Source organism: Halictus rubicundus, unplaced genomic scaffold (genome assembly GCF_050948215.1).
Source record: "Halictus rubicundus isolate RS-2024b unplaced genomic scaffold, iyHalRubi1_principal scaffold0258, whole genome shotgun sequence".
Classification (NCBI taxonomy): Eukaryota; Metazoa; Arthropoda; class Insecta; order Hymenoptera; family Halictidae; genus Halictus; species Halictus rubicundus.
Genome location: NW_027488799.1, coordinates 53,142 through 67,269, shown reverse-complemented (window position 1 = coordinate 67,269; position 14,128 = coordinate 53,142). Strand labels below are relative to the sequence as shown.

Here is a 14,128-nt window from a genome sequence, read left to right as displayed (position 1 = left end):
CGCGCGGCCTGCCTCGACGCACCTCTCCTCAACCCCCCCGTGCGCCACGGGTGGATCGAGCAGCTCGCGGCGTGCGAGGGGAGCGGGCGGGTGTGTCGCGTGCGCCGCGCGACGGTTGATCGATCTCAGTTCGATCACGACCACACACGTTGAGCATCGAGTTTTCTTTCTTGCGATCCACCGTTTGTCCGTCGATTTCGTCCTTTTCGTTTTCCCAGTTATTCTTATTACGACTCAGACAGTAGTTGCCTCAGCTACGAGGCAATCTCGATTTGTCGTTAACATTGGTCCTTCGAGCCGGATATTTAGTTTTGCGGGAGTTTTCTGCGCATCGATCGCGATCCAGTCCTGCACGCAGCACGCGACTTCGGCTTTCGCGCTTCTCTGACCCGCGACTCCGATTTCGGATCTCAGTGGTGTTTCTCCCCATCTGAAACATTCACATCGTTGTAGTGCGTGCATAAACACAGTGCTTTTTGATTTAATAACTCGATCCGTACGAGAAAATCGAGGCGTTGAACCAGTTCGACTTTTGAACGTGGTAACGGCTTTTTTTTCGGCGACCCGTTCCTCGCAGCGGTCGTCCGCTTGACAAACAAACATTCCGCGCTCCGCTTGTTGTTCGCGCGTTTGAACTTGGAAGTGTCAACCTACCGCAACGGTCGTCGTGCTCATCGCGGGTTGCTGATTTCCGAACAAGATGACTTCTACGGTCGACGACCTCGTCGCAGCACAGAAGGACCTCGGAGGTCGAATTTCTCGGTTCCTGATTAACTTGAAAAAGAGCGGAGCAGATAACCTGACGCTACCCGTACTCCGCAAACGGCGAGAACTGCTGGAGTCGTACTGGCGCCAATTCAATCAACGCCACGTCGAGCTGACCCGGCTGGCATCCGCCGATCTACCGTACCTGATCGACGACTTCTTCGCTGCGGTCGAGGACGCCTTCGTGATAAACGGAGCTGCAGTCGAGGAGCTGATAGCGATGCAGACTCCCCACAAGGCAGAGACCACGATGATCACGCCGTCTTCCGATCCGGAACCCGTCCTGCCGCCGATGAAGCTACCGACGTTCTCCGGAGATCTGTACGAGTGGGAGAGCTTCAAGGATCAATTCTGCTCCTTGGTGCATCACTCAACCCGCATCGCGAACGTCAGGAAGATGCAGTATTTAAAATCTTGCCTCACCGGAGATGCGGCGAACATGCTGGACCTCACGCCCATCACCGATGCCAACTACGAAGGAGCCTGGTCCGCGCTGGAGCGCCGGTTCGGAAATCAGCGGATCCTCTCGGCGGCACATATGCGACGCCTGATAACCCGTCCGGCCCTACCCAAGATGCAGCCGAACGAGATCAAGCGCTTGGTGGACGACTTCAGACAGACGCAGCGGGCCTTCCAGGCCCTGAAGAAACCCGTCAAGGAGTGGGACGAGTGGTTCGTTTTCCTGGCGTCGGAGAAATTGGATCAACCCACGAGACTGGCTTGGGAAGTCTCCCTGAAGGATCCGACCGCCACTCCTACCTTTGATGAGCTGGAGTCGTTCCTGGAGAACAGGGTCCACGCACTCGGCTCGGCACGGATCCCGGAACAAGCTGGGACGTCGAAGGGTGGAGGCGCCGTCGTGCGAAACACTCCCGTGGTCTCCCGCAACACGCTGGCGGTCAAGGTTGAACCTAAGGGAACGACGAAGGGTGGCCGTCAGTGCCCACTCTGTGCCGGGAATCATGCGCTCAATGCGTGCAAGCAGTACAAGGCGTTACCTGCAGCGAAACGGCGTCAGTTCGTGATCGATAAGGGTCTCTGCCTCTCGTGCCTAGCGAGCAGCCACCAGCTTCCGCAGTGCTCCTCGTCGTTTCGATGCTGGGTTTGCGACAAGCAGCACAACACCACCCTCCATGACGCCTTCCTGAAGGACGCGAGGGCCGAATCTACCACGTCTTCTTCGGCTGTCAACTACGCCGTGGGCTGCAACAAGGCCACCCTCCTCGCCACCGCTAGAGTCACTCTGGAGGCACCCAATGGTCGATCTCTGACGGTCCGAGCCTTACTGGACTCAGGCTCCGAGGCATCCTTCCTCTCCGAGTGGGCCGCCCAGTCGTTAAGGTTGAGGAGACGGACCGTACGGGTAGAGCTGACCGGATACCAGGGGACCAGCGTGGGAACTGCACGGACGGAGGTAAAGGTATCGCTCCGATCACCGGTGGATGATGAGTTTCAGGTCACCTTAGAAGCACTCGTCACCAAGAGCCTCGTCTCTCCTACCCCGTCGCAACCGGTGTCCTTGGGAGACTGGCCGCACGTGAAGGGCTTGCCGCTGGCCGATCCGCACTTCTCGGACCCTGCGCAGGTGGACGTGCTCCTGGGTGCCGACGTCTGCGGGATGTTGCTATTGGAGAAGCGGGTGGGCCCTCCTGGTACCCCGGCAGCTATCCGAACTCCTTTCGGATGGACACTGCTGGGACCCATCGAGGTGTCGGGGCCGCCACGGTCCACCAGGATCCATTGCGTAAGGCGACAAGAACCCTTACCCGACCTCCAGCGGTTTTGGGAATTGGAGGAGCTCTCACACGAAACTCCCATGTCACCAGACGAACTAAGCTGTGAGGAGCTGTTCCGGAGCACCACACGTCGCGACCCGTCGGGGCGGTATGTAGTTCGTCTACCGTTTAAGGGGGGAAGACATCCACAGGTGGGCTCGTCGAGATCGGCGGCAATCCGCATGCTGCTCAAGGCCGAACGAACCTGGTCGAGAGATCATAGTTTGCGTGATCAGTACGTCGACTTCATGGAGGAGTACCATCGACTCGGACACATGAGCCCGGTGAGCAGACCCCTGAAGGATCAGGAACCAGGCCATTACCTACCCCACCACGCGGTCTGGAAGGAGTGTGGCACACTCCAGAAAATTCGGGTCGTCTTCAACGCGTCCTTCCCTTCAGCCAAGGACTCCTCACTCAACGATGCGCTACTGCCGGGACCAAAGCTTCAGTCAGAGCTTTGGGCCGTCGTGACTCGATGGCGTCTCTTCAGGGTGGCGTTTTCGGCGGACATCGTCAAGATGTTTCGCCAGATATTAATGCACCCGGACGATCAGGACTGGCTGCGAGTTCTGTGGAGAAAGCACCCGACTGAGCAGTTAATTGATTTCAGGATGACCACCGTCACCTACGGTACAGCGTCTGCTCCCTACCTGGCGCACCGGGTCCTGCAAGAGCTAGCCGTCGACGAGGGGACCCGCTATCCATTAGGAGCGGAGGCACTCCGACGTCATGCTTACGTCGACGACATCCTGTCGGGCGCCGACGACTTAGGTGCGGCCTTGGAAACTGCCCAGCAACTGACGAGCCTACTCGAGTCCGGGGGGTTCCCTCTGGACAAGTGGGCAAGCAACGTTCCCGAACTCCGCTCGTCGACGCCGCAGACCAAGGTGATCCAGGAGAGCGAAGTGCACGGAGCCTTGGGCCTGCTTTGGGACACCAAGCGCGACACTCTGGCGGTGCGGGGCCCGAGATTCGACGACGGACCGTCGGAATCAACGTGGACAAAGCGATCGATCCTATCCGAGATCGCACGACTCTTCGACCCACTAGGGTGGCTGGCACCTGTAATAGTAAGGGCCAAAATCTTATTACAGGATCTGTGGTTGGCAGGGGTCACGTGGGACCAACCCTTGGACGAGGGACTTACCTGCCGTTGGCGGAGCTTCCGAGGAGACCTCAGTGCACTGAGTGAAGTCCACGTTCCAAGGTGGATACATCATTCATCGGGAAGCGAGGTCGAGCTGCATGGCTTCTGCGACGCCTCGGAACGCGCATACGCAGCTGCCGTATACCTGGTGGTCCGCCGAGATCAGCATCACACGAACCTCCTGGTGGCGAAGTCCAGGGTAGCTCCGGTCAAGACCCTGAGCATCCCTCGGCTGGAACTCTGCGGAGCGGTCCTCCTGGCACAGCTGCTGGCGTCGATGAGGAGGGAGCTGAGCCTGGATTCCTGCCCGATCAGCGCCTGGACCGACTCGACGGTAGCGCTGGCGTGGCTTCGCTCCCATCCGTCAAAATGGAAGCCCTTCGTCGCCCATCGAGTGTCCGAAATCCAGAATCTCCTTCCCGGAGTGACGCGGCGACACGTGGGAACGACTGATAACCCCGCCGACCTGGCTACCAGAGGCATCCCAGCGGACGAGTTACGAGACTCGAAACTCTGGTGGAAGGGCCCGGCCTGGCTGACGGATCCACACGCAGGCTGGCCGGCCACCTCGACTGCCGATCTGCCTCGAGACCTTCCGGAGCAGAGGACCGTGTCTGTCGCACTGGTGCAAGAGGAGCCTGAAAAGGAGCAGTTCGTTACCAGGTTCTCCTCCCTGACGAGACTGATGCGGGTCACTGCTTACCTTCGTCGGTTTACAGATAACTGCCGGAAAGTCCGTGGCAGACGAGGACCGCTGACGTCTTCCGAGCTGCAGGAGGCTCTCCACACGGTCATACGCACGTGCCAGCGAAGTGACTTCCCACAGGAACTGCACGCACTCAGTCGAGGTAACGCAGTGCCATCCGGATCTCCACTCAAATCTCTGACACCCTTTTTAGGTGAGGACGGAATCCTAAGGGTCGGAGGTCGTCTTCAGAACACCATGCTGTCGGAGTCCCAACGACACCCAGCAATAGTCAACCGTACTTCTCACTTGGCGCTGCTGGTGATACGTGATGCACATAGGCAGACTCTCCACGGAGGACTCAACGCCACGCTGACCTGGATCCTAAGGGCCTTCTGGATACCACGTGGACGATCTCGGGTGAAGCAGGTCCTGCGTAACTGTGTCACGTGCACACGGTTCCGAGCCTCTACCGGACAACAGCGGATGGGCAATCTTCCAGCATCGAGGGTGCTTCCAGCCAAACCGTTCCTGCGGACCGGTGTGGACTACGCGGGACCCCTGCACATGCGCACCAGTAAGGGGAGAGGCCACAAAAGTCAGAAAGGGTACGTGGCGGTGTTTGTGTGCATGGTGACCAAAGCCCTGCACTTAGATGCAGTTACAGACCTGTCAGCGGCGGCCTTCATCGCAGCGTTTCAACGGTTTACGGCACGACGTGGACGTTGCAGTCACCTGTATAGCGACAATGGCACCACCTTCCGAGGAGCCGATGAGGAGCTGCAGCGCATGTTCAGGGCAGCGTCGGCCTTCTACGCTCACGTCGCCGAGGCACTCGCTACGGACGGAACCCAGTGGGAATTTATCCCACCGTATTCACCGCACATGGGGGGCCTTTGGGAAGCAGCGGTGAAGTCAATGAAAGCTCATCTCCGACGGGTGATAGGTGACACTACGCTTACCTACGAGGAGATGACGACACTGCTGTGCCGCGTAGAAGCCTGCCTGAACTCCCGCCCCCTAAGCCCCCTCTCCGACGATCCAACCGATCTGGCTCCGCTCACGCCGGGACACTTCCTGGTGGGCGAGCCTCTTCGCGCACCTCCCGAACCACCCACCGAATATTCCACACTGTCACTCGGATCACGGTGGCGACTTATTCACGCTATGCACCATAATTTTTGGCACAGGTGGATGCAGGAGCACTTGCACCAAATGCAGCAGCGCACCAAATGGCAAGATCGGCGGGAGGATCTTCGCCCGGGTACACTGGTACTTGTCAAAGAGGATTCCACACCGCCGACCCGCTGGCCGCTCGCACGTGTCGAATCCACGCAGCCCGGCAAGGATGGACTCGTACGGGTCGTCACGTTACGTTCCGGATCCCGCACGTTCTCCAGAACGATCGCGAAGCTCGTCGAGCTTCCTATCCGTGAGGAAGCAGGGCCGCGAGACGGGACGACTGGCGAACACTAACCACGAGCCGACAATGTCCGACGTATCTGCGGAGACAGCACGTGGCGGACGGACAACAGCTGTGTTCTACGCAGTACTACGCCGCATTCCAGAATGGACAACCGTTCCCCCTCCCAGCGTCCCGCCATACGCCACGCGGACCCGACCGCGTGTATCAAGCGAGTCCCATTTCGACGCACCCGTGGTGACGTCAAGGCGGGCGGTATGTTCGGGAATAACATGAAACCCACTTCGTGCAAGGCATTATAGTTTATATTATATTTTATTGTTAAATCGACTATGTACATAACTGTAATAAACGTTCGACAAAGGCTGATCGACAACGCGTGCGCGCGGCCTGCCTCGACGCACCTCTCCTCAACCCCCCCGTGCGCCACGGGTGGATCGAGCAGCTCGCGGCGTGCGAGGGGAGCGGGCGGGTGTGTCGCGTGCGCCGCGCGACGGTTGATCGATCTCAGTTCGATCACGACCACACACGTTGAGCATCGAGTTTTCTTTCTTGCGATCCACCGTTTGTCCGTCGATTTCGTCCTTTTCGTTTTCCCAGTTATTCTTATTACGACTCAGACAGTAGTTGCCTCAGCTACGAGGCAATCTCGATTTGTCGTTAACAATAGGATAGAGGATGGGATACCATAGAGGAGAGGATAGGATAGAGGATTGGATAGGATAGAGGATTGGATAGGATAGAGGATAGGATAGGATTGAGGATAGGATAGGATAGAGGATAGGATAGGATAGAGGATAGGATAGGATAGAGCATAGTATAGGATAGAGGATGGGATAGCATAGAGGATAGGATAGGATAGAGGATAGGATAGGATTGAGGATAGGATAGGATAGAGGATAGGATAGGATAGAGGATAGGATAGGATAGAGCATAGTATAGGATAGAGGATATGATACGATAGAGAATAGGATTGAGGATAGAGCATAGGATAGGATAGAGGATGGGATAGCATAGAGGATAGGATAGGATAGAGGATAGGATAGGATTGAGGATAGCATAGGATAGAGGAGAGGATAGGATAGAGGATAGAACAGGATACAGTATAGGATAGGATAAAGGATAGGATAGGATAGAGGATAGGATAGAGAATAGGATAGGAGACAGGATAAGATAGGATTGAGGATAGGATAGGATAGAGGATAGGATAGGATGGAGGATCCGATAGGGCATTGGATAGAATAGAGGATAGGAGACGATAGAGGATAGGATAGAGGACAGGAGACGATGGAGGATAGGATAGGATAGAGGAAAGGATAGGATAGAGGATAGGATAGGATAGAGCATAGTATAGGATAGAGGATGGGATACCATAGAGGAGAGGATAGGATAGAGGATAGGATAGGATAGAGGATAGGATAGGAAAGAGGATAGGATAGGATAGAATAGAGGATAGGATAGGATAGAGTATAGGATATAGGATTGGATAGGATAGATTATAGGATACGATAGAGGATAGGATAGGGTAGGATAGAGAATAGGATAGGATGGATGATATTATATGATCGAGGACAGGATAGGATAGAGGATGCGATATTATAGAGGATAGGATAGGATAGAGGATAGGATAGGATAGAGGATAGGATAGGATAGAGGATAGGATAGGATTGAGGATAGGGTAGGATAGAGGATAGGATAGGATGGAGGATCCGATAGGGGATTGGATAGGATAGAGGATAGGAGACGATAGAGGATAGGATAGGGGATTGGATAGGATAGAGGACAGGAGACGATGGAGGATAGGATAGAATAGAGGATAGGATGGGATAGAGGAAAGGATAGGATAGAGGATAGGATAGGATAGAGGATAGGATAGGATAGTGGATGGGATAGGATAGAGTATAGGATAGGATAGTGGATGTTATAGGATTGAGGAGAGAGGATAGGATAGCGGATAGGATAGGATAGAGTATAGGATAGGATAGGGGATTGGATAGGATAGGATAGGATAGAGTATAGAATAGGATAGAGGATAGGATACTATAGAGCATCGGATATAATAGAGGATAGGATAGGATAGAGGATAGGATAGGAGAGAGGATAGGATAGGATAGAGGATAGGATAGGATAGAGGATAGGATAGGATAGAGGATAGGATAGGATAGAGGATAGGATAGGATAGAGGATATTATATAATTGAGGAGAGAGGATAGGATAGAGTATAGGATAGGATAGAGAATAGGATAGGATAGAGGATAGGATACGATAGAGGATCGGATATAATAGAGGATAGGATAGGATAGAGGATAGGATAGGAGAGAGGATAGGATAGGATAGGATAGAGGATAGGATAGGATAGAGGATAGGATAGGATTGAGGATAGGATAGGATAGAGGATAGGATAGGATAGAGGATAGGATAGGATAGAGGATAGGATAGGAAAGGGGATAGGATAGGATAGAGGATAGGATAGGATAGAGGATCGGATAGGATAGAGGATACGATAGGATAGAGGATAGGAAAGGAGAGAGGATAGGATAGGATAGAGGATAGGATAGAGCATTGGATAGGATAGAGGATAGGATAGGATAGAGGATACGATAGGATAGAGGATAGGATCGAATAGAGGATAGGTTAGGTGATTGGATAGGATAGGATAGGATAGAGTATAGGATAGGATAGAGGATAGGATAGTATAGAGAATAGGATAGGATAGAGTATAGGATAGGATAGAGGATAGGATAGGATAGAGAATAGGATTGAGGATAGAGCATAGGATAGGATAGAGGATGGGATAGGATAGAGGATAGGATAGGATTGAGGATAGGATAGGATAGAGTATAGGATAGGATAGAGTATAGGATAGGATAGAGGATAGGATAGCATAGTGGGTGGGATAGGATAGAGTATAGGATAGGATAGAGAATATTATAGGATTGAGGAGAGAGGATAGGATAGAGGATAGGATAGGTTGGAGAATAGGATAGGATAGAGGATAGGATACGATAGAGGATCGGATAGGATAGAGGATAGGATAGGATAGAGGATAGGATAGGATAGAGGATGGGATAGCATAGAGGATAGGATAGGATAGAGGATAGGATAGGATAGAGGATAGGATAGGATTGAGGATAGGGTAGGATAGAGGATAGGATAGGATGGAGGATCCGATAGGGGATTGGATAGGATAGAGGATAGGAGACGATAGAGGATAGGATAGGGGATTGGATAGGATAGAGGACAGGAGACGATGGAGGATAGGATAGAATAGAGGATAGGATGGGATAGAGGAAAGGATAGGATAGAGGATAGGATAGGATAGAGGATAGGATAGGATAGTGGATGGGATAGGATAGAGTATAGGATAGGATAGTGGATGTTATAGGATTGAGGAGAGAGGATAGGATAGCGGATAGGATAGGATAGAGTATAGGATAGGATAGGGGATTGGATAGGATAGGATAGGATAGAGTATAGAATAGGATAGAGGATAGGATACTATAGAGCATCGGATATAATAGAGGATAGGATAGGATAGAGGATAGGATAGGAGAGAGGATAGGATAGGATAGAGGATAGGATAGGATAGAGGATAGGATAGGATAGAGGATAGGATAGGATAGAGGATAGGATAGGATAGAGGATATTATATAATTGAGGAGAGAGGATAGGATAGAGTATAGGATAGGATAGAGAATAGGATAGGATAGAGGATAGGATACGATAGAGGATCGGATATAATAGAGGATAGGATAGGATAGAGGATAGGATAGGAGAGAGGATAGGATAGGATAGGATAGAGGATAGGATAGGATAGAGGATAGGATAGGATTGAGGATAGGATAGGATAGAGGATAGGATAGGATAGAGGATAGGATAGGATAGAGGATAGGATAGGAAAGGGGATAGGATAGGATAGAGGATAGGATAGGATAGAGGATCGGATAGGATAGAGGATACGATAGGATAGAGGATAGGAAAGGAGAGAGGATAGGATAGGATAGAGGATAGGATAGAGCATTGGATAGGATAGAGGATAGGATAGGATAGAGGATACGATAGGATAGAGGATAGGATCGAATAGAGGATAGGTTAGGTGATTGGATAGGATAGGATAGGATAGAGTATAGGATAGGATAGAGGATAGGATAGTATAGAGAATAGGATAGGATAGAGTATAGGATAGGATAGAGGATAGGATAGGATAGAGAATAGGATTGAGGATAGAGCATAGGATAGGATAGAGGATGGGATAGGATAGAGGATAGGATAGGATTGAGGATAGGATAGGATAGAGTATAGGATAGGATAGAGTATAGGATAGGATAGAGGATAGGATAGCATAGTGGGTGGGATAGGATAGAGTATAGGATAGGATAGAGAATATTATAGGATTGAGGAGAGAGGATAGGATAGAGGATAGGATAGGTTGGAGAATAGGATAGGATAGAGGATAGGATACGATAGAGGATCGGATAGGATAGAGGATAGGATAGGATAGAGGATAGGATAGGATAGAGGATGGGATAGCATAGAGGATAGGATAGGATAGAGGATAGGATAGGATTGAGCATAGGATAGGATAGAGGATAGGATAGGATAGAGGATAGGATAGGATAGAGCATAGTATAGGATAGAGGATGGGATACCATAGAGGAGAGGATAGGATAGAGGATAGGATAGGATTGAGGATAGGATAGGATAGAGGATCCGATAGGGGATTGGATACGATAGAGGATAGGAGACGATAGAGGATAGGATAGGGGATTGGATAGGATAGAGGACAGGAGACGATGGAGGATAGGATAGGATAGAGGAAAGGATAGGATAGAGAATAGGATAGGATAGAGGATAGGATAGGAAAGAGGATAGGATAGAGTATACGATAGGATAGAGGATAGGATAGGATAATGGATAGGATAGGATAGAGGATAGGATAGGATAGAGGATAGGATAGGATAGTGGATGGGATAGGGGATTGGATAGGATAGAGGATAGGAGACGATAGAGGATAGGATAGAATAGAGGATAGGATAGTATAGAGGAAAGGATAGGATAGAGCATAGGATAGGATAGAGGATGGGATAGCATAGAGGATAGGATAGGATAGAGGATAGGATAGGATTGAGGATAGGATAGGATAGAGGATAGGATAGGATAGAGGATAGGATAGGATAGAGCATAGTATAGGATAGAGGATGGGATACCATAGAGGATAGGATAGGATAGAGGATAGGATAGGATTGAGGGTAGAATAGGATTGAGGATAGGATAGGATAGAGGATCCGATAGGGGATTGGATAGGATAGAGGATAGGAGACGATAGAGGATAGGATAGGGGATTGGATAGGATAGAGGACAGGAGACGATGGAGGATAGGATAGAATAGAGGATAGGATAGGATAGAGGAATGGATAGAATAGAGGATAGGATAGGATAGAGGATAGGTTAGGATGGAGGATAGGATAGAGTATACGATAGGATAGAGGATAGGATAGGATAATGGATAGGATAGGATAGAGGATAGGATAGGATAGACGATAGGATAGGATAGTGGATGGGATAGGATAGAGTATAGGATAGGATAGAGGATATTATAGGATTGAGGAGAGAGGATAGGATAGGGGAGAGTATAGGATATAGGATTGGATAGGATAGAGGATTGGATACGATAGGCGATAGGATAGGGTAGGATAGAGAATAGGATAGGATGGATGATATTATATGATCGAGGACAGGATAGGATAGAGGATGCGATATTATAGAGGATAGGATAGGATAGAGGATAGGATCGAATAGAGGATAGGATAGGGGATTGGATAGGATAGGATAGGATATAGTATAGAATAGGATAGAGGATAGGATAGGATAGAGGATAGGATAGAATTGAGGATAGGATAGGATAGAGGATAGGATATTATAGAGAATAGGATTGAGGGTAGAGCATAGGATAGGATAGAGGATGGAATAGCATAGAGGATAGGATAGGATAGAGGATAGGATAGGATTGAGGATAGCATAGGATAGAGGATAGGATAGGATAGAGGATAGGATATGATACAGTATAGGATAGGATAGAGGATAGGATAGGATAGAGGATAGGATAGAGGATAGGATAGGATAGAGGATAGGATAGGATAGAGCATAGTATAGGATAGAGGATGGGATACCATAGAGGAGAGGATAGGATAGAGGATAGGATAGGATTGAGGATATGATAGGATTGAGGATAGGATAGGATAGAGGATCCGATAGGGGATTGGATAGGATAGAGGATAGGAGACGATAGAGGATAGGATAGGGGATTGGATAGGATAGAGGACAGGAGACGATGGAGGATAGGATAGGATAGAGGAAAGGATAGGATAGAGGATAGGATAGGATAGAGGATAGGATAGGAAAGAGGATAGGATAGAGTATACGATAGGATAGAGGATAAGATAGGATAATGGATAGGATGGGATAGAGGGTAGGATAGGATAGAGGATAGGATAGGATAGTGGATGGGATAGGATAGAGTATAGGATAGGATAGAGGATATTATAGGATTGAGGAGAGAGGATAGGATAGAGGATAGGATAGGATGGAGAATAGGATAGGATAGAGGATAGGATACGATAGAGGATAGGATAGGATAGAGGATAGGATAGGATAGAGGATAGGATAGAGCATTGGATAGGATAGAGGATAAGATAGGATAGAGGATAGGATAGGAAAGAGGATAGGATAGGATAGAATAGAGGATAGGATAGGATAGAGTATATGATATGGGATTGGATAGGATAGAGGATAGGATACGATAGAGGATAGGATAGGGTAGGATAGAGAATAGGATAGGATGGATGATATTATATGATCGAGGACAGGATAGGATAGAGGATGCGATATTATAGAGGATAGGATAGGATAGAGGATAGGATCGAATAGAGGATAGGATAGGGGATTGGATAGGATAGGATAGGATAGGATAGAGGATAGGATAGGATAGAGGATAGGATAGGATAGAGGATAGGATAGGATAGAGAATAGGAAAGGATAGAGGATAGGATTGAGGATAGAGCATAGGATAGAGGATAGGATAGGATAGAGGATAGGATAGGATAGAGGATAGGATAGGATTGAGGATATGATAGGATTGAGGATAGGATAGGATAGAGGATCCGATAGGGGATTGGATAGGATAGAGGATAGGAGACGATAGAGGATAGGATAGGGGATTGGATAGGATAGAGGACAGGAGACGATGGAGGATAGGATAGAATAGAGGATAGGATAGGATAGAGGAAAGGATAGGATAGAGGATAGGATAGGATAGAGGATAGGATAGGAAAGAGGATAGGATAGAGTATACGATAGGAAAGATGATAGGATAGGATAGAATAGAGGATAGGATAGGATAGAGTATAGGATATAGGATTGGATAGGATAGAGGATAGGATACGATAGAGGATAGTATAGGGTAGGATAGAGAATAGGATAGGATGGATGATATTATATGATCGAGGACAGGATAGGATAGAGGATGCGATATTATAGAGGATAGGATAGGATTGAGGATAGGATCGAATAGAGGATAGGATAGGGGATTGGATAGGATAGGATTGGATAGAGTATAGAATAGGATTGAGGATAGGATAGAGGATAGAGGATAGGATAGAGGACAGGAGACGATGGAGGATAGGATAGAATAGAGGATAGGATAGGATAGAGGAAAGGATAGGATAGAGGATAGGATAGGATAGAGGATAGGATAGGATAGAGGATAGGATAGAGGATAGGATAGGATAGAGGATAGGATAGGATTGAGGATAGGATAGGATTGAGGATAGGATAGGATAGAGGATAGGATAGGATAGAGGATAGGATAGGATAGAGGATAGGATAGGAAAGGGGATAGGATAGGATAGAGGATAGGATAGGATAGAGGATCGGATAGGATAGAGGATACGATAGGATAGAGGATAGGAAAGGAGAGAGGATAGGATAGGATAGAGGATAGGATAGAGCATTGGATAGGATAGAGGATAGGATAGGATAGAGGATACGATAGGATAGAGGATAGGATCGAATAGAGGATAGGTTAGGTGATTGGATAGGATAGGATAGGATAGAGTATAGGATAGGATAGAGGATAGGATAGTATAGAGAATAGGATAGGATAGAGTATAGGATAGGATAGAGGATAGGATAGGATAGAGAATAGGATTGAGGATAGAGCATAGGATAGGATAGAGGATGGGATAGGATAGAGGATAGGATAGGATTGAGGATAGGATAGGATAGAGTATAGGATAGGATAGAGTATAGGATAGGATAGAGGATAGGATAGC

General features: G+C 49.2%; 1 protein-coding gene across 1 annotated transcript; it reads left to right on the top strand.

The window, feature by feature from the left end:
- The first annotated feature begins 700 nt into the window (after positions 1-700).
- LOC143364093 (uncharacterized) lies at positions 701-5,851 on the top strand. The gene has a single exon (XM_076804597.1). The coding sequence runs from the start codon at positions 701-703 to the stop codon at positions 5,849-5,851; it is 5,151 nt and encodes a 1,716-aa protein (XP_076660712.1).
- Positions 5,852-14,128: the final 8,277 nt, after the last annotated feature.

Coding starts and splice junctions, on each gene's coding strand:
- LOC143364093 (XM_076804597.1), top strand. CDS start 701: ATGACTTCTACGGTCGACGACCTCGTCGCAGCACAGAAGGACCTCGGA.